The sequence below is a fragment of the Callorhinus ursinus genome, unplaced genomic scaffold, assembly GCF_003265705.2.
Source record: "Callorhinus ursinus isolate GAN/ISIS: 27379988/994484 unplaced genomic scaffold, GSC_fseal_2.0 scaffold1, whole genome shotgun sequence".
Classification (NCBI taxonomy): domain Eukaryota; kingdom Metazoa; phylum Chordata; class Mammalia; order Carnivora; family Otariidae; genus Callorhinus; species Callorhinus ursinus.
The window spans coordinates 80,931,790-80,954,480 of record NW_027397063.1 but is presented as its reverse complement, the minus strand read 5'-3'; the positions used below and the strand labels follow the sequence as shown (position 1 = coordinate 80,954,480).

The 22,691-nt window shown below is 34.0% G+C and overlaps 1 protein-coding gene across 8 annotated transcripts in view; it reads left to right on the top strand.

The window, feature by feature from the left end:
• NAALADL2 (N-acetylated alpha-linked acidic dipeptidase like 2) overlaps positions 1–22,691 on the top strand; it is a 1,329,911-nt gene that overhangs the window by 851,939 nt on the left and 455,281 nt on the right. For all 8 annotated transcript variants that reach the window (XM_073897013.1, XM_073897016.1, XM_073897023.1 and 5 more), the window contains one exon: positions 12,314–12,464. In XM_073897013.1, the coding sequence (XP_073753114.1) occupies positions 12,314–12,464 (151 nt within the window). The remainder of the gene's footprint in view (positions 1–12,313; positions 12,465–22,691) is intronic.

Here is a 22,691-nt window from a genome sequence, read left to right as displayed (position 1 = left end):
CACTCTTTGTCCAACAGTATACTCTTCATTCGTGGTTAGTTTATTTTTCCATTTTTCCTGTTATTTTAAAACCAGTGTTTCCATCTTCACTATTACAGGCTATATAACCATGGAAAAGTTACAACACCTCACTGAGGCACAGTTTTCTGAAGTTGAATAAGCAAAACCAAATACAAATAAGAAAAATAATAAGAGTACTCTTAAAAATCTCCCAGGGTCGTGTGACAATTAAATGATTGTTAGTCAAGGATTTGGGAAAGTCTTTTTTTTTTATTTTAATAACTAACCCAAGTAAAAAATTTACAATGAAGAATAATACTCTTTTTATATCTTTTAAAATTAAAAAAGGAAAAGTTCAAGGATGTAATTTATGGTGCAGCCCTAGTAAATGTACATATAGAAGTTGTGAATAATAAAGATATCTGGCATATTCTTAAACCCTTAAGTGTCTTGAAACATATATATGGGATATGCAATCAACTATGAACATTAGAAAATATAATAGAAATGCAAACGATTTGTAAGCATGTATTTCTTTAACAATGTAAGCATTTTTTTTCTTTGTCTATGAGCAATTCAATTATTTTGTTTCTGAAATAAATTAAGTAAAGCTTATTGAGTCTGATCAGCTCTTGTTTCCAGGGAATTGCAGTTCAATTTCATTTTTAATTAGAATTGAACATTTTGGATTTCTTAGCACTGGTAAGCAAGACCCAACAATATAATGTATGTACTTAATTTGTATTAAGCTTCTAAAATATAGTGTTGAGAGTGAACAATATGTCTGGTTAATATTTAAACATCTCACAATGTTCTGTTGTAGAAGTTTCCATTTATAAAAGCTGCTATTCTATAACAAATTACTTTCACTTTCAAATAAACCTATCACAACATGAGCAAAACTATTCAATTAAAAGAGAAAGCAAAGTAAAATAATTATTTACTCCTATTTGAGGTTCACAATAGCTTTTAAACATCTAGAAATGCCTAGGAAAGGTAGATATTGGGTAAAAATCATTTTTGCTTAATAGTACTGCTTTAATAAAGTATAAAGTTATATGGGATAGACATTTTTCTATAGGAAACCATTCTCTCATGGAAAAAGAGACTTACTCTGATGAACCTGCATGGAAAGAAGCCATGAACCTTAAAATCAGTTATGCTAATGTTTTCTCCTTTTTCAGTTTTTCATACCTCTGTGTGTGTGTGTGTGTGTGTGTGTGTGTGTGTGTGTGTGTGTGTGTGTTGTGTATTTAGTGGTAGTCTAATGCTGCTCATCACACTGGGGCTAGTTGAGAACTATACACGCTATTTATCTTTCTCCTTCATTTCTGTGCACTCAGGCATTAAACTGGATGTGTTCTTTGCCCAGAGTTTTGTCTTAATACAGTCGTAGGGGCTGGGAGAAGATTGCAGTGGATGCCTCAGTCACCTGGGACATAGTACATTGAAATAATACTTTGACCTAAACTCCTAGGCATCTGCAATGAAAAATATAGCAAGTAGACTTAACAGTGAATATAGTTTTCAAAAGATAATTCAGAGGCAGGATGGACCTTTGCTATCTTACCTACTTAAAAAAATATCTAAAATCTGAATGAAAATGTACATATAGGTAATTTTTTTCATCCAAAGGGCATAGTGATTCTCAAGAAAATCAAAAGCCTTTCTGCATCAGGAAAGTGGAAACTCTGTGACCTCTGATGTGTTTGTGTTATAAAAAGGCCTTGCCAATTTTTGCCAGACAGAATTGTAAAGACAACTCATGATCTATTAACTGCATGGACAAGAGACATATACTCTGCCTGTTGTTTGGCAACTATACATCTTTCTAATTAATGCCATTAGAAAAAATAATATGGAAATTATTTCTATTCTTATTGAATTCTCTGCAAGACCTATGCATCAGATTTGCTCTCTAGGAAAAAAAAAAAAAGCTGCAAATAATCCATGTCCCTGTATATGTAATCCTTTCATGTGCCTGGGAATAAGATCATCCTTCAGCTGTTCATTTCTGGTTACTTGTCCTGTGCCTGACTGAAATCTCAGGTTTTATATAATTAAATAAATTAATTTCAGGAGGGATTGAGAAATTATGTCTCAGTGGAGTAGATTGCCTTTTTTTTTTTTTAATGAGGAAAATCAATAAGAAGGTAACAAAAATAGTGTTTCCTTGATTGGTAAGGTAAATGTAATAATCATTATTATAATTTTAAAAGATATAAAATAACATTTCAAGTAATAGAATTATAAAAATTAAAAGACACTAATGAAGTTTAGGGAAAAATGTATGCCTGGAGGATCTTAGAATTTTTCTTTTCACATTTCCTCTAAGATACAACAAAAAGCAAACAGAGACTGGTAATAAGTGAAAGATAATGGAAGAGTAGATTTAAGTCATATGAATATTTACTTTTGGAAATAAACCTTATGAAATCTCATCATTTTTATGTCAAGAAACATTTTTTCAAGATAATTAGTTTGGGGAATTTTTTTCTTCCTTAAGAGTGTGCTCTATCCCAGAAAAATGCAAAGAAATTACACTCTTTCAATTATCAAACTGGTGCTCCACCTTGTCTTCTTTCTTCTTATCATCAAAACAAAACAACCTCACCCATTATAGAGCATTTCACACTTCTTAACATCTTCAGACAGACCATCTCCTTGGAATCTGCCAATCATTTTGTGTGACTGGCGGGGCAAATGTCATCTCTTTTTACGGATGAGAAAATTGAACTGTATAGCTTTTCAGTGGCAAGCCGCAGCATCCCTTGCCTAATGGCTGGTCCAGTTCAAGACTTCCTCTCATTTCAGTGGTTTTTCATCTGCCATGTTGCTTGCAAGCCAAGCTACAGCAAAACAACTCCATAAATTCAGATGTATTTCTAACAACTTAGAACATTATATGACACTTGCAGGTAGTCCAAGATTTGAAGTTTTTCTATGGTGAAATTTTAAAAGTAATTCAAAATATGCTCTTTAATATTACTCATTTAATTTTTCCTCATATATTCTCTCTATATCCACCCACCTTGGAGAAGGTACATATACCTTGTATATCTATATTTTATCTATCTACATATATATGGTATTTTTTTTTTACCTGATACACCTGTATACATATATATGTAAAAAAAATAAAAACACTATGGAAACTTTACTCTATTTTTTTATGTTCATATGATGACCCATAATACTAAAAATTAAGAAAACATTGAATATCAAATATATATCTAGGTTTCTTTTCTTTCTTTGTGTATAAAATTGGCAGCTCTATTTAGAATTTCTGTTAAAGAACTAATTTTGTAGGCAGTAGAAATAGAAATTTTGAATATTGATTCTTTAACACAGTGACACATTGGAAAATTATTTATGTCAATAAACCTGAACAATAACAAATTTCTGTGATATGTTTAGAGACATATAATTCTTATTTATTATCTATGGTTTCTCCCCATAATGGCTTTAGTTCACTATGTTCTTAGTTAAGTTAGAAACATACATTAAAAATTATTATTTTTTGTTCTTTTTGAACATGATTTATTTGGTAGAGCAACAGCATGCCTACAGATGGAAAAGAAATATATGAAGTTGGTAATATCAGCAATTTATTTACTAATAGCAACTGTATATTTTCCCTCAATATTGACTATAAGTAATATGAGTAAGATGTCAGAAAAAAATTAGGTGTTGTCAATTCATTAATCTCCTTGACAGAGGAAAAGACCCCAGGTCACTGTGTTTCCTATGCCAATCTCAAATCCCTCTCCCTGAAAATAAAATGATTTAGGTTAATACTTGCTCATCCACACTCTATCCTTGTATTCTCAACCTAGAACCTAGAATAATGGACCCATGTAACATAGGTGGATCCATCACTGATAGGAAAGATGGGAAATGTAGAAATAAAATACAGCATTCTCTTCAATATTTTGAAGCTACAGTTGGAAAAATGATACCATAATTTAAATTTTTTAAAGATTAAGCTTCTGCTATATAGCAAACATTATAAGGTTGTAAAATAATATGAATTTTAAAAATTGAAAGAAATTTGCAAATTTACATTTTTTTCATGATTGGAAGTAACATAGTTTAGTGGGAAAAGCACAAGAAAATAAATTTCTCTACTCTGAATATACTGTTAACTATATGGCATGATCTAGTCATACTTATTTCATGATTACTTCATTTGTGAAATGAGAATAATTGTGCAGGGAACAATGAGACATTAATTTAAAGTGAAATAAAAATGTTATACATGAGGATAACTTACAAAGTAGGAAATCTTCCCTCCCTCTTGCCCTTCCTTCCTTCCTGCCTTCCTGAATTGTGTGATAAAAGTTGAGGTTCTTTTTAGAACTTCAACAGCAAGCTTAAATTTTTTCATAACTTCAGGTTTTTTCTTCACAAAAGCAGAAGGTCATTGCTTCTTATTAATCTCACTAAAATTATTTAAATAACTACGGATACATTAAGTAAAGCAATTTGAAATCTAAGTAGAGGTGTTTGGTGAAATCAAAAAAGAATGCTGTGATTATGCCTTGGATATAGTCAGTCTGATTACAGTGAAACTTCCTCACCATAATAGTCTTTTTTTTTTCTTTAACAAAGGAAGGTGAGTTTATTTCTGAAACATAACAAAGCAAAGGGGAATCTTACAAATCTCTTTAATGGTATACTAACAATACAATACATAATTAAAGGGCAAAACAACAAACCTATTAACAAGGAAAACAATATCAAGAAAGAAGAATAACATAAAATTTAAGCCCTGAAGCCAAAATATCTGCTTAAAGAATGATCACATATTATGTGTCCAATATTTTTATTTTTCATCTATGCCAGAGCCATGTAATTTACATGAATAAGAATGTGCTCTGAAATGTTAGGTTCATGGTTTTTTTTAAGTTTATTTTTATTTTTCTGTTACTATGGCCATGAATCCTTAACACATTCTGTTATAATGCATATTAATCCCCCTGAGAGTACTTTGTAAAAATCCAGGTCTTTTTAGCAATCTAAATAAACAGGCATATAATTCATACAGTATTGATTCCAGTGTCCTCTTGGAAAGCAGATCACAGCAAGAGAATCTGATGTGTTTTATAAATTCATCCTTTAGCCAGTCTATTTGTTTTTGTAAAGGATGGATGTATAACTGAAAGGAAAGGTGTGCTTTAGCAGAAAGATTGCCAGACTTGAATTTGGAAAATTCTAGTTTGACCCCTGGAATTACCACTTAGTAGTTCTGACTGTGGATCAGCCTTTTGCCCTTTCTGAATCACAATTCCAACAACTACATAGTGGGAATTGAAATGACATATCAGATATTCTGAATGACAAATCACTTTGGGGACAGTATCTGGCTCATAGTAGATGTGTAATTAGTACTTGATGATTTGGTTTAAAAAAGACTCAGAAGACTTAGATTCTGATCACAATTATTTTCCTGAGCCTTTGGCACCTTATGTGAATGTATGAGTTTGCTAGGGCTGCCATAACAAAATACCACAGACTGGGTAGTTTCAAGAGGAATTTATTTTCTTACAGGTTTAGGGACTGAAAATTGAAGATCAAGGTGTTGACAAGTTTGGTTTATCCTAAGCCTTTCTTCTTGGTTTGCCAATCGCTTCCTTTTTTACTGTGTCCTCATAGCCTTTTCTCTATGTACACACATTTCTGATGTCTATCTCTCTTCTTCCTAAGGACACTAGTCATACTGGATTGGAGTCCATCACTATAACCTCATTTGACCTTAATTACCTCTTTAAAGGCTCTACTTCCAAATACAGTCACATTCTGAGGTACTAAAGGTTAGGACTTAAACTTGTGAATATTAGAGGAACACAATTCAGTCCATAACAGCGGACCTTAATTTTGTTTGTAAAACTAAGGCCCTCTTTTTATATTTGCTCCTGTTTTCCACATGAAGACTCAGAAAGCTTTTCTAGCCATAGAGGCCAGAGAAATGGTTCTAGAGCTCAGCCAATGTTTTGAAGAAGCTAAATAACAGAGAAAATCACAAGCTTCCAACTTCGATTCTTGAAATCGGGTGTAGTTGAGGGATTCCACACATTGTAACCAGTGCAAATAAAAAGAGCAAAGCTGACATTCAATGGGTTCAAAAGGATGAATTGATAACTTAGGAACATCTGTAAATGGATTAAAGTCTAGCTGTGGAATTCACAGTGAAGACACTGGAGAAGTGGATTGTCTAACTCATAACAGCATCCTCCTTTTGGAATAGAAAAAACATTTTGATTAGAACAAAAGTCAAGAAGGGAAGAAGTTAAGTGACAAGAATCAGAACAGGGTCCTTTCCCTTTCATGATTCCTGGCTTTGATCTCCTTTGAATGATTTTTTCCCTGAATGTATGAATACCATGCAGCCACCCACATGCTGCCAGTCTTAAGGCAATGAGAATATAAACCTCTGTTGGACCATTTTTAGGTACCAGACTACTTACTCCCTGCATGAGTAGTTTTCAGGGAGCTTTGAGTTTTGTAAGATCTGCTCAGTAAGATTGCTGTATCCTGCCCATGGATTTGTAGTACCGTTTATTTCAGAGGCAATTATTTGGCAACTGTTAGGACCTAGCTTTATACACTACACACAAGGAGAAATGTATTAATATGGTTCACAACAAGAAATATGGGATCAGTCACCTTGCAGTTAGCCAAAGACATTTTATCTGCAAGACCCTGTCAACAAGACAAACTCACATGTTCAAGTCCCAGTGCATTAGTCTCCACTACTCCTTATCTCTCTTAGATAACAAAACATAAAATGAAATAAAACAAAAATCAAAACAAATTCTATTTTAATTATACATTTTTATAAAAGTTTAAGGAGAAAACACATTTAATTGAGTATGTGTGTGTGTTTTAATTTCAGAAACAAGATGGATTAATACATTCATATTCCAGCAGACATGTATACAAAATGCCGCAAACAAAATGTATTGCATGTTTTCCAGCCAGTGAGTGTGAAATATGGAATAAAATAACATTCATGCAATACATTTGTCCCATATGCATTATGTATTCATTCACTCATTGATACATACACTAACTTATTCATTAACTCAACAATAGAGAAATCATTTGGTGCCAGGTACTATACTAGGCACTGGGGATATAAAATAAAGCTATAGCATTCCTGTCTTCAAGTAGATCACAGTCTAGTGCTACTAAAAGTACCCTTCAAATCCTTATGAATTCCTGGAGATAAAAAAGACAATAAAATTTTACTTTGAGGACTATAATTGTTTCAAATGATGTCTCTTTTGTTGGTGGAGCCATGACCTAGCTTGAAGGGAATTGAGTGACTCTGTGTAAGGAAATGGAAAAGTGTCCCAGGATGACTGTTGACCATTTCTGTTTCTAGCCCAGCACCTATCTCAGGCGTCTCAGGTGTCTTGAGATCTTAGTACCCATGAATACTGAAGCACGGTTCATGTTGGCTCAGCACTTAGTAATCTTTGAGCGAAATAAAAGGGTGGAAGCTGTGTGAGTAGGACCCTGCTGTTTCACGATTTCTGTTTTCATAGAAACATACCCCTATGGCACTTGGTGTAAATCAGGAAATGGTGCCCTTGCGGGATGATACAGCCTAACGCGTCATACAGTATACTGGCCCGTGGCCGTGGCTTGCTGTACATGACCTTATAACAGTTGAGCTCAATACCGTTTGCTTGACTCCTTTTTTATGTCTCCATTCCAATTTCTAACTGGCTCTATTATGTGTCTTAGTTTACACTGTCTTAGTTTACGAAGTAGAAAGCATGACAAAGAACCCCAAACTTATCACATATATACTTGAGAGAGAGAGAAGCAAAGGATAATCAAAGTTCAGTATTAGGAAATCTGAGCCTGACGTTTGCCCTCTCTTTTCATGAATTAGACCCCTAGTATAATCATCACCCTAGGCCCAAGTGATCTGAAGGTATGAAAGGTGCTGGGCGGGGCTGACAACTTTTACCTGTGCTTCAAGGGACAGTCAAAAGCAGACAGCCTAATGACAGCTGGCTTCATCCTTCTTATATTGACTTGCCTTTGAATGCATTTTTAAAGAATATGATCTCACCAGAATAGTACATCCTTTGGAAATTTTACACAACCACTACCTCACCATCTTCAAAATGCAATGCTAACAACGCAGAGGAACATTTTTTTTTTTTAAATCTGATTTAATATAGGCAGTTTCCTCAATTGCCAAATTCAGGGGAAATCCAGCAATAGATAATTTCTAAAATTGGGTCACCAAATTAAGCTACTTATTTAAGAGCTCTAGGGCAGCCAACAAGGGATAGCATCGTGAACCAGATTTGACAACACTGGAGAGGTGTAAACCTCAGGTCCAACCATTGCACGCAGGGGATGAGAAGAGGGGAATAAAATCACATAGAGGGTTATCTCTTCATGGTTGTAGGGAATTAACTCTGGCAAAAGACACCATACTATTAAACTGCATTGCCTCATTGTAAGCTGTCATGTATAGAAAAATATCATGTTATAAATTGATTATAAAAGGATTCACAGTGTATTACCAAACATAATCAGAAGAAACAAAATAAGCAATTGTAGCATTTTATTTTTGATGATAAATTCTAAGTGACTTGGCATCGTAAACTTTCAATAGTCCAATAGTTAATGTACTGGCTTTTTAAAAGAGATTTTTAAAGATAATGTGACTATCCTACTAACACAGGGTCAACAACAACAAAAAATGAATCACCACTTTCCTTTCATGTGTCCATGGCTGACATCTCTCATAGAGCCATTGTCCTCTTTTCACTGACCCTGAACTTGGCCTCAAAATGCTTCCCCCAGGCAGCCACTCATTGCCAGTTAATTGGGGTTAACACTTGAGATGAAAACTATTCATCATTCCACTGGTTAACTGAACTTCCTGAGAGCAGAGCAGGGACTTTGCCCTACTTATCTCCATATGCCAATGCCAGCATATTACCTGCACAAAAGTGACAACATATAGTTGTGAATGATTAAGTACCCCAGGAATCATAAAAATTTTCACTAGCAGGTAATTCTCAAAAAAAGTATGCAAGTGGCCAAAGTTACAAACAAAAATAAATTTAACTTCACTTGTAAATTTAAAAATTGGACAAGTAATTTTTGGCTAGATTGGCAAATATTTCTTAAAAAGTAATATTTAATGCTGGTGATAGAGGAAACAAGTACTCAGATATATGACTGGTAGAAATGTAACTTGTTATAGCTTTTCTGGAGGGAAAATAGTTTATCAAAAATCATAAAAATAACAATACTTTCACCTAGAAATTTTACCTGTGGAAATAATAGTTCATGAAGAAATATATTTGTGCAATGGTTTAGCTATAAGGAAGTTTGTTGAAGTATGATATAAAAAATTCAAAATTTGGAAAACCAACAGTCAAGGACTGGTCAGATAATATTTGATAGCCTTTCTATATATTTTTTTGTTTCAACTTTTTATTTAAATTCTAGTTAACATGTAGTGTAATGTTGGTTTCAGGAGTAGAATTTTGTGATTCATCACTTACATACAACACCCAGTGCTCATCACAGTAAGTGCCCTCCTTAATCTCCATCACCCATCTAGCCCATTGCCCAACCCCCAACCCTCAGTTTGTTCTCTATAGTTGAGTCTCTCATGGTTTGCTTCCTCTTTCTCTGCTTTTTTCTTCCTCATATGTCCATCTGTTTTGTTTCTAAATTCTGCATATGAGTGAAATCGTATGGTATTTGTCTTTCTCTAATTATTTCGCATAATACACTCTAGCTCCATCCACATCGTTGCAAATGGCATGATTTCAGCCTTTCTATATTTTATTATTTATAGCATTCACATATGTAGAGTATACAGCTATTAATATTGTATAAAAGTGTACTTATCAGCATGGACAAATATTTAGTATGTGCTTCTAAGTGAAAAAAATAGATTGCAAAATTTATGGTGTGTGGTCTTATCTTGTTAGTATATGTGTATATGTATCTAAGCTCTAATAGAAGGGTTTAGAAACTCCAACATATTAACATCTGCTATTTCTTGATAGAATAATAAGATAGGATAATAAGAGAGAGAATATTTCTTGATAGAATAACAGGATAATAGGACTGTTGTTATCATTAATTATCATTATTATTTTGTCTGTATCTTTTTTTCTCTATTGATCACAAGTCACTTTAATAAATTTTTAAAAAGCAATTTTTTATATTTAAAAGTTGCTTTCTGGAATTGTTCATATTTTTCTTGATTTATTCTTCTATAGTAAGCAGAACATTCAAAATCATTCCATTGATCATTCTCTTTAAAAGTAGAAATTTCAGCATCTAAATATTAGAAGCCCTCCCTAGGGACTTCAGTGTGAGCTTTTGGAAGGTCAGTCTTAAATCCGGCCCTCTTATTAACATATTCTTTGCTCTTTTTTCCTTTTCTCATTTTTCCCCTCTCCCTAAATTCTTCTCCCTCGGATGAGAAAATCATAACTCAACATATGAGTCAATTGTTCTTTGCTTAGGTTCTAAGGGTTATTTTTTCTGATTAATAATTAAATAGATCTTATTTCATATATTAATTAAATAATACCTACTTGTTCATTACTCAAAAATTGGAAAACACAGAATATTTTTATTTTTTTTACACAGAATATTTTTAAAGGAGTTGAAAAAATGCCATTAATGTAATGTACTTAAATCAATTATTTTTTTTTATTTTTCTGCATATAACTTCTTTTATGTAAAAACCGTATTATATATCCAATCATATGTTTTATTTTTCCAATAGAAGTGCATTCTAGGGCACCTGGGTGGCTCAGTGGGTTGAGCATCTGGCTGTTGATTTCAGCTCAGGTCATGATCTCAGGGTCTTGGGATCGAGCCTGGATCCAGCTTTGCGCTCAGTGGGGAGTCGGCTGGAGATGCTCTCCTTCTCTCTCTGCTCCTCCCCACCACATGCACTCTAAAATAAATAAATTAAATAAATAAATAAATAAATCTTTAAAACAACGAAAAAAGAAGTGCATCCTAAGTATTTCCTCAGAAGTCTCTCTTTTTTTTTAAAGTCGTTGCTGTGGCAAGCCAGCATCTTTCTCGTTTGTCCCTTCATTTAGCAATACTGGTGAATGACTACTCTGGCCTGCTAAGTGCATATGTACATTGGTACAGAAGATAAGCATGATGCTGTCCTCATGGAGGGGCCCAGTTAGGCCCACAACTGCCACCTTGCTTAGTCCACTGTAAAACTTAATAAATAAGATAAGCAGTTCCTGGGAAGTGAAGTATAGGTGTTAACTAGAGTCACACAATGAACAGCAACTGCCTACATTTCATATGATTCCTAGTCTTAGTCTCCATTATTTCCCTCCCCAGTGTCCCCCTACGTGCTTTTCCTCTCTCATGGGAAACACATGGATTACCAAATTATAATTATTGTTTCTCACATTAGGTAAGTCACACTAAGCTCTTTACCCAAAAAATTAACTTACCAAACTCAAACAGAAACAAAATGAAATGTCAAGTTCATCTGCCCCACCATACTTATATAGTTTGCACATCCTGAAGAACAAAGAGGAATCCGCATTAGATACGTCTCAAATGAAGTAATCAGGAACTATTTTCAAAATCTTTAATGACAGAGAGCAGGAACTGACCATTCAGAAGGAGGCCCCTTGGTTCTTTCCATCCCTCAGCTGCTGTATCTGCACGGTATGACTGGAATATCCAGGGCATAGCTCAGTGACTACGGAGGCCCTCAACAGGGTTCAGGACAGTGGCTATTTGCCAAACGGTGTAAAAGTATTTCAACATATTAGCAACTAGTATGACAGGCTTAGCCCTCTAGGAAATAATCTCAAAATGCTGCAGGTGACTTCTGCTTTAAGGGAAGGACATGATAGTGGCCAGAAAAATTCTTCTACAGCAGAATTTTGTCTTCAGTAGATCCTTTGTTAATCTCATGAAAGTGAGACTCTGGATCTACTTAGATAATTAAGAGTGAGAGAGGGAGAAATTCCATGTGCAGACAACTGAAATCAAAGAGACATTATAGGAATGCTGCTACAATAACATTGAGACAGGGGAAAAAAGGAAGAAGCCAGTGGATTAACTGACTAGGCTTGATAATTGGGAAGTCTGAAGTGCCTGCTCATTTTAAAAGAAAAAACCCAGAAAAGACAGTCATCTTATTTTATTTTATTTATTTATTTTTTGGGGTGAGGGGGGAGTCATCTTATTTTGCTGACAGTTATAAAATGGCAGTACTTTCCAATACATATGATCATATTTTTAATAGTTTTCTCTTTTCCTCTTTTAGCTTTCCTTATTGGAAAAGGCTGGATTTGGTGGTGTTCTTCTATATATTGATCCTTGTGATTTACCAAAGACTGCAAATCTTAGCCATGATACCTTCATGGTGTCACTGAACCCAGGAGGAGACCCTTCAACGCCTGGTTATCCAAGTGTGGGTAAGTGTGCTGTTAATCTTTATTATTCTTTTAAGCGTTACAGGTTGTAATTTGTAAGTACATGCTAAATTAATCAAGGGATAAAGTTGAAGAATTCTTACCACTCCATATTCAAAAAATGATTTTCATCTGCCCAAGTTATAGACTATCCCTTTGTTGGAATAAAACTTTTTAAAAGTCTGTAATAGATTTTTGTCTGGATACATTGCAGTATTGTTAGCAAAGAAAAACATATTTTATATGTTATTATTGATTGACTGAAAGATAAATTAATACCAGGCGGAACAAGCACTTCATATAGGTGGAAAACATATACAAATACCTAGAAGGATGAAATACCTGCTGCCTTAGAGTGTCTGTAATTACTTTAAGTACAGAGTCTAAGGGTACACATGGTCTGGTTAGGTGACTTAAGTAGTGGGAAATGATGCTGGAGAAGAATGGCATTAATAGGATCAACTTGTCTGAGTCCCTACGGGAAGGGATCTTACTCACTGGCAGCATAGAAAATGGCCATCTTTGCATCAAACATCCTTCTCTTTCTCAGTAAGTTGTTCATGTTATTGGGGGGCCATGTGGCAGAGAGAAGACAACTGAATTTGGCGGGTGCTCCCTGCATCATTGAATTTCTGTCCAACGTATCATTGACAAGTAGTCCATTAATATAGTCTTGGCTGGGGAAGAAGCTCTGTGAACCTTCTTCCAGGGTGACAGTAACCCATTGACCATGTCAATAATTAAACTAACAAAAAAAAAAAATCACGTAATTATTCATGTGTTCTGCCAAAATTTTTCCGTTTTCTACAAAATGTCACAAAAGACTTTCTAATTATTTTGTTCAAGTCCACTTGTCCTCTCTCTATGTATATTAACTTTACTGATTAATCAATAACTCTCCAACAAAAAAGTAAATTCAATCAAATATGCGTTATAATTTATAAATTTTGTTAGGTCTACTGATTACTGCTTTGTCCTCTAAAGTACACTTTTAACAATCCATTTAAGAATTTTCCTTGAGACCTTATTGGTATGTATTTCTACAGTCTATTGTCTCATTATTAGAATTTTGAAATTAAAATTAGGAAGTGTCCATCTACATCACCAAAAATGTCAGTCCACCTCTCTCATTTGCAAATGCTCTAACTTCCCTGGGTTATAACACCTCTGCTTTCAAGAGTCTGCATCTGACAGCTAACTTTTTTTGTGACAAATCAATGGGCTACAACACTATCAAAAAGCTACTTTATGAATACTCTAAATTGGTAAATTGACCAGTTGGCAAAATTTGCTCTTAACATTTTTTTTTGGCTCAGATCATTTCATAATTGTAGAATTCCATAATATCTAATCCTATCCAATCTGAAACAGTCCTTCAGTTTCTCTTTTATTACCTTGACCCTTTGAAAAATACTCGAAGTCTATTTTGTAGAATATCTCAATCAAGCTTATCCAATATTTTCTAATGATTAGGTTGTGGTTATAAATTTTTGGCAGAAATACTGCAGAAGAGATGGTATGCTCTTCTCAATGCATTATATGAAGAGGTACATGTTGCACGTACAGGTGTAAGTTGTATCTCATGAGGCTAAGTTGTATCTCTTGGTTATGGTGGTGGCTGCCAATTTTCTCTACCGGATAAGTACTCTTTTTTCCCATATGTAATTAATGGATATCTTATGGGAAGATACAAGATATAATAATGAGGCTACCTAAATATCCTTTTTTATTTTACTTTTCCTCATAAATAAGAGCATTCATCAATGATTCTTTTTTGTTACAATTATTTCTATGGTTATTTGCCAAATCATGATTTTCTATTTCCATCATCCCTTTGTAATCCTGCTTAAAAAAACACTTTTATAATATGAGTAGTCATCCGTGCTGCCTACATTCCTTAACAGCCATGAAAAGACTAACCATTTTGAGCAAAATTATAAGTCAAAATTCTTAGACTCAATTACAAAAATATCAGTGTAATAAATAACATTATTTACTATATTACTAAAGTACTTACAGAGGAGTCACATGAAAATTTCCTTTACAAATATCATGCCAGTGTATTTGTATCATGCCAGTGGCGTGTGCACACGCGTGTGTGTGTGTAGTGTGGTGTGGTGAGAGGATCTCTTTTTCACATATTAATCTCTATAAAATACACAGAAAAGGAAAAGATTGAATACATTGTATTTCTCTTTTTGCCCTATTTGCTAAGAAGCTCTGATTAACTGTAGTGACTTATACCACTGGCTTCTGATTCATTTATCCCTTTCTCTTGCAATTATCTTAAGATCTCTGTGTCTTACAGTTTTATTCACATTTAAAAACAAATAACACAGCCCTCCTCAATTTTGTGGGTAGGGAAGGAGGAGGAGAAGGCAGGTTGTGAATTGTAAATAAAAACTACAAATAATAATTTATTCAAAGTGAATAACAGCATCTGACTTAATGTTCTACAATATTGTCAGGTAAATGATTATTAGAGGAATTAATATAAAACTACCTCTTTTTCCAATTTTAGGAGCTCTGTCCTATTAATTAATCTAAGAATAATGAAGTCCTAAAGAAGGGTATAGAATAATACAAATCCAAGTAGGTGGTTTTATTTGTTTGTTTTTAATATATACATCATAAACAGAATAGCATAATGAACTTTCCATATGCCTCACCTTGCTTCGTCAACATCTACATTCTACTATTTTTATGTGGTCTGTATCTCTCCTCACACCGCATAGCACCACTTCTTATTTTTACAGAAAAAAATCACATAAATTGAAATATACACAACTTAACTGGCAAAAGGATTTACCCATGTAACTTCCATGCCTATTTAGCTATAGTACGTTTTTATCACCTCAGAAAGTTCAGAGTCATTCCCCATCACCAGCCCTTGCTAAGCACCAGTGTCACTTTTATCATGGAGTATATATTATGTTATGTGCAGGTTCTTTTGCTTAGATGTCTTTGATATTTATTTGTGGTTCCATGTAACAGTTTATTGTTGGGAAGCCTACCACAATTTTTGTATTGACTCAAGTAGGTGTTTTTTTAATAAGAATGCCAAGGCACTGTTCCACAACATATGATCCAAATGGGTTATTCAGATAAGACACAGGAACTTCCTATAAGATAGTTCTGCTCTATGGACTCCGAGAAACAAACTGAGGGTTTTAGAGGGGGTGGGGGGGATGGATTAGCCCAGTGATGGGTATTAAGGATGGAGCACTGGATGTTATACAAAAACAATGAATCGTGGATCACTACATCAAAAACTAACGATGTATTGTATGGTGACTAACAAAACATAATAAAATTAAATTAAAAAAAACTTGCAGAACTATACACTAAAAAAAAAAGATAGTTCTGTTCAGTAAGTCTCACTGCATATCCAAAAAGTTCTTAATTATTGTACAATCACAGCAAAGAATAAAAAAAAGTTTTTAAAAAACCTTTTCTCCTATATCACAGAAAATAATGTCTTCTCATTCTTTTAATAAAAACAAGCCTTTAGGTTAGCTTGGCATATTAATCACTCTGAGCCTTATTTTATTTACCTTAAAAAGAATTATACTAATGTAATATATATGTTGATATATAGATGATATAGATGTAGATACAGATCTTACAAGATTGTTCGTTAGGAAATACATTATCTCAAACTTTGCCCCAAACTTAAACAGGAATTCTGAGGGAGGGGCCCAACCATCTGTATTCTAACAAACTCTCTAGGTGATTCTGATGCAAATGAATTTTGAGACCTACTGAGCTAGAGAACTTTATGCTTCATTTCCAAATCATAGTTGGGCCACTAGGACTACTGACCTAAACTTTGTGACCTCATGTTACCCTTCTTTCAACATCTTATATTGCTGCCTTTTATTTTCCCTGCCTCCATGTCAGTCAGGACTGAGGAATATTTGTGTTCTGGATCCTGGACCCAATTTTTGTACTCCATTAGCTCTCAGTAAATACTGATGGAGTGAATAACTTGTTCCTTTAATATGACTACTTGTCTGTGATGATTCTGACTCTGGGCTATACCCTGACTTTAATTAACCTAATTAAAACTAAAAAAAAAAAAAAAGTGTGTATAAGCATGTACCTCTGATGGGTCTGTTTACAAAATACATGGTTTTTCTCCGTAAATGCTTCTGTCAATTCTTTCATACCTATTCTACCACTCAGAACAGCAGAAAATCTGCTTAAGATATTAGGATATTAAAAGTCTAATCTATTCTCTTAATTCCTTTGATAATTTATCAAATATGTCAAAGATTAAGTGTCCAAAATATCAGATTCATCATAACTACTTCCACCAACTTGCTACAAGTATTTCAAACATTAAACTATGATCTAAGCAAACTTCATTCACTAGAACCATCTAATTTTAGAATTCTAAGAGAGACTTTATGGTTCATATAAGATTCAGATAGTTTTGAGGCACAAACACTTGATCATGTTAGCTAGGGGCTCATATAACTGCGGCATATGAGCTGACATTTACAGTAACTGGTCATAATTATAACACCAGTGATCAGTTATAATCAAATATATGCTTAGCTTAAAATAATTAATTGGGAGGCCCCTGGGTGGCTCAGTCGTTAAGCATCTGCCTTCGGCTCAGGTCATGATCCCAGGGTCCTGGGATCGAGCCCCACACTGGGCTCCCTGCTCAGTGGGGAGCCTGCTTCTCCCTCTCCCTCTGCCTGCTGCTCTGCCTACTTGTGCTCTCTCTCTATCTCTCTGTCAAATAAATAAATAAAATCTTAAAAATAAATAAATAAATAAAATAATTGATTTTGTTCAAAACAAAGAGGGAATCAGAAAGCTATGGATGAGAATAAAAATAGGGACGTAAGAAATGGACACCTTTAAGGAGTATGTGATTTAGTCTATGTTGAAAAATGGAAAAGAAAATCCTTCCCCAATTTGTAAGCTTCTGATTGTCGGACAACCAGACTAGAAATAGTATTAGTGGTTAGAAATCCTTTTCTTTCCATATTTTTTTAATAATTTATCTTCTGAAACCTCTGCTGGCTCTAGAGTTTATTTTAATTTTAGTACCATCTCCAGATGACTGTCTGTCTAATCTATGGACAACTAGTTAATTGAAATCCAAATTTTCTTTTATCTTGCCTTAGGCTTAATTCTCCTTATACCCCATTTACTGAAATCCATCCAGATTTAAAGTTTTGTTTGTATGTCCCCCTCTCTATTTGTTACAATCATGTTTTCTCCCCCATTTTTTCTTTGTTTTAAATTCTGGAGAAGAAAGTTGTTTCAGTGGTTTTACTCTAGTGACATGTATCAAACGACACAATTTATTTTAATATTCCCAGTGTTACAATTCAGTGGATCTGTGTGCTGTTTGCCCACTGTCTGTTCAACATCACCTCTGCCAACTCAAACCACTCAAAGAATAAAGAATATCACTGTAATTTGTGACAAGTCTTCTCCAGGTGTTCTTGGTCCAGTTACCTGGACAAATGTCTAAAGACTGACTTGAGTTGGCACTAAATCAACTGAGACAGTGTTGAACTATTCCCCCTGACTAGAATAGCAGGAAATATAAATACGTGCCTAGTTGTCAAAGTGTTAGAGATTCACAGCATGAAATGCCTTGTCACTTTGTTGGGAAAAAATAAAGTGTCTGTATTTTTATTATTTTACTCTAACTGGTGGTTCTTGTATGTGTCCTGAAGGCTTCAGATTTACATTAAATATTGTCCAAATTGGTCCTAAGAACCATTTAAAGAGTGGCTCCCTGTTAAGCTGATTTTTTTTTCTGTAAGTTTAATTTGCAACATCTTGAAAAGATAGATTGTTTAAATTCAAACTGTTCCTTTCAAAAATCTAAATTTTGTTTTGAAAAATAATTTTAGTTACATAAGTTTTTTGGGTCCAAAACAGGGAAATTTATAATTGATTGCTGAAATGTCTAAGATTACAGCCCTTTAGAGAATATTTTTGAATGATTATTGTTCATAGACGATATGTATTCCACATGGTTTATTAGTCCGTCAGAATGTTCTTATTATTGTACTCAGAACTCTATTTTAAACGAAACACATACTCTATCAGTGGAGACAAGCAGTTTGTTTCAGAATCGAAGTTTCCACAAAAATCTATGGGGACTGCTTGAAAAAATGATTTATCAGTAAATTTCCATCACAATGAAGATAACAACGTAGTTGAAACAACAGAAAAATTAGTTTTACAATTTTATAGTACTTTGTGGGATTTATCTTATTAGATCTTTCAACAGGACAGCTTTTACTGTCCCTACTGTCTAGATAAGTAAACTGATCCTTAAAGAAACTGAGCTTTAATCAAAGTACCAGCACTTAAATCCCAAGTTGCCAACTTCTAACCTAACGGGGGTTCCACTAATATTATCTTGCATCAACCATAAAATTTAGGTAAATTAGATTTATGAAAATAAGAATTGCATTTGGTGTGACATCAAATGATTAAGTTTAATGCTAAAGAACACTTGGCTTTAATTGTTTGTTTTCTCCCTACTTTTAACACATGCTTAAGTGTAATGTTAAAAATGAAATATAAAATATAATGGTAAAATTATAAAGCTTGCCTGCAGGTTTAGACTGTATCAATATGACATCAGAACAAATTTGGATTGAATCATATGCAATTGCCAATATTCTTCCAGAGTATTTTGTTCTACTCTTATCTACAAAAATACAAGAATTATAAAAGAAATTATTTTAAAAGAAATAAATTGAACAACTAACTAAAGTATTTGAGATAAAACAGTAATGACAATGGACCTTGTTTTATTTTTCAACCACAAGATTATATAGATTATTTTAGTGGAATATATTCAAAACCTGTCATTTCCCCAACTTTATTAACCTTTTTACTTAATAGCTTTAAACCATGTAAAATACAGTCATCTGATTATCTTTCTCAAAGATACAAATTGTTGTTCTAATCATGGGTACAACTTACTTTTTCAAGGTACTAGACAGTAGCTGAGCAGAATATATCAGCTGAAGTTGCATAAAAGAGCAGGAATATGCCTGAGAAATAATAAATCATGCTGTACAACACAATTTTTTTTAAAGATTTATTTACTGGGGCACCTGGGTGGCACAGTACTTAAGTGTCTGACTCTTGGTTTTGGCTCAGGTCCTGATCTTAGAGTGGTGAGATGGAGCCCAGCTCTCCCTGCTCAGTGGGGAGTCTGTTTAAGATTCTCTCTCCCTCTCCCTCTGCTCTCCCCAAATAAATGAATAGATCTTTAAAAAAAATAAGATTTATTTATTTATTTGAGAGAGAGAGTGTGAGCAGGAGCCAGGGGAGGAGCAGAAGTAGAAGGAGGGAGAGAGAATCCTCTCCCCACTGTGTGCAAAGCCCCACGCAGGGCTCCATCCCAGGACCTTGAGAACATGACCTGAGCCAAAGTTGGACACTTAATGGACTGAGCCACCCAGGTGCCCCCACAACACAATTAATTTTGCTTTTCCCAGACAGCTTTCATACTTTTTTATCTGCTGTGGTAAGGCCCTATAAACTACAGTAGCAGGAGGTCTTACTATTGACAAACTTAAGCTATCTTAGAGAAAATATCATTAATAGAACTAATGTCAGACATAAACTTAAAAAAATCACTGTAGTCTGTTTTTACATTCACTATCAACTGATAAAGGCAATATAAAAATAAGAGCAATGTTTTTATTTCTAAACTATTGATTATGAAATGTGAATTTTCAACATGTGGCAAATTAACATGGTGGAAGTATCAGACAGGATTCTCATAGCCTTATATATTAAGACTCAGTATTTTAAGGTGATTTCCAAATCAGCAATTATAGTCAACTCAAATGTATTCTTTGTTGATGTCTTTTAGAAAATAGGGCATGATTTTCTGTTCATTTTTTCTTTTCTAGTTAGTGGCAGAAAATAATCCATATTATGCTAAAGCAACTTGAAAATTAATAGTTATATAGGGGCTACAGTAAAACGTTCTATATCCATGTTAAATGTGACACTCTTGCTTAATAATCTAAATAGGTCAAGGTAATTACGGCTTTCATTAACTCCTTTTTATTTTTTTTCCATTTTTCAGCTTTATATTGAGGTATACTTGACAAAAGTTCAGTATATTTGAGGTGTACAGTATGATGAGTCAATACGTACAAATTGCGAAGGATCCCCACATTGCTCACCTAACATATTTATTTATCTTCTTTTTATTTTTTCTTGAGAACACTTAACTTTTACTCTCATAGCAAATTTGAACTATATAATACAATATCAGCAACTATAGTCACTATGTTTTACATTAGATCTTCAGCCATTATTCTTCTTATAATTGAAAGTTTATACACTTTTGCTAGACTCTCCCTATTTCTCCTACTTCCCAGACCCGGGAATCACCATTCTACTTTGTTTCTATAAGTCTGTAAGTTCAACTTTTCTTTATTTATCCTTTCTCTTCCTCCTCCTCCTCCCCCCTCCTTCTCCTTCTCCATCTTCTTCTTCTTTTTCTTCTTCTTCTAGATTCTGCATATAAATGATACCATGCAGTATTTGTCTTTCCTCATCTGGCTTATTTCATTTAGTGTAATGCCCTCCAGGTTCATCTAAGTTTTTGCAAATGGCAGGATTTCCTTATTTTTTGGTTGTGTGTGTATACCACAATTTCTTTGTTCTTTGTTCATTCCTCTGTTGACTGGCACATAGGTGGTTTTCATACTTTGGTTATTGTGATTAATGCTGCAATAAACATAGGAATATAGATATCTTTTTGAGATAGTGTTTCCATTGCCTTTCAATACATACACAGAAGTCTTGGTCATATGGTAATTATATTTTTCTTTTGTTGAGGAACCTCCATACTGTTTTCCATACTGGCTGTACCAGTTTACATTCCATTCCCACCAACAATGGACAAGGGTTTCCTTCACATCCTACCAGCATTTTTGTCTTTTACTTTTTGATAATAGACATCCTAACAGGTATAAGGTGGTATCTCATTCTGGTTTTGATATGCATTTCCTGGATGATTAGTGATGTTGAACACCTTTTCATGTACCTACTGGACATTTGTGTATGGGCTTTAGAAAAATGTCTATTCAGGTCCTTTACTCACTCACTTTTCAATTGGACCCTTCCCTTCTTCCCTTCCCTTCTTTCTTTTTTTTCTTTCATGAATTATGAGTTCCTTGTATATGTTGGATACTAACCCCTATCTGATAAGTGATTTGCAAATATATTTTCCCATTCCATAGGTTGCCTTCTTATTTTGTTGATTGTTTTATTTGCTGTGCAGAGCTTTTTAGTTTGATGTAATTCTACTTGTTTATTTTTGCTTTTTTTTTTTTTTTTGCCTTGCTTTTGGTGCCAAATCTAAAATATCATTGCTGATACCAATGTAAGGGCTTACCACCTATATTTTCTTCTGGGAGTTGTAATTTCTTGTCTTATGTTCAAATCTTGAATCCACTTTAAGTTTATGTTTGTGAATGGTGTGAGATTGGGGTCCAGTTTCATTCTTTTTCATGTAGCTATCCAGTTTTCCCAACACCATTTATTAAAGAGACTATCCATTCCCCATTGTATATACTTGGCTCCTTTGTCCATAATTAATTATCCATGTGTGCATCAGTTTATTTATGGGCTCATCTGCTTTTGCCAACACCATACTGTTTTGATTACTATAGCTCTGTAATATAGTTTCAAATTGGAAAGCATGCTGCCTCCACCTTTGTTCTTCTTTTTAAGATTGCTTTGACTATTTGGGATGTCTTATGGTTCCATAAAAAGTTTAGGATTGTTTATTCTATTTCTGTGAAAAATGCCATTAATATTTTTATAGGGATTATATCAATCTATATATCTGTTTTGGTATGGAAATTTTAACAATATTAATTCCTCTAATCCAAGAATATGGGATATCTTCAAATTTATTTACATTTTTTTTTCAATTTTTTTCAAGTCAAGGTCTTATGGTTTTCAGCATACATAACATTCACCTTGTTGGTTAAATTTATTCCTAAATAATTTATTCTTTTTTTAAGGTTTTTATTTATTTATTTGACAGAGACATAGCGACAGAGGGAACACAAGCAGGGGGACTGGGGGAGGGAGAAGTAGGCTTCCCACAGAGCAGGGAGCCCGATGTGGGGCTTGATCCCGGGACCCTGGGATCATGACCTGAGCCAAAGGCAGATGCTTAACGACTGAACCACCCATGCACCCCTAAAT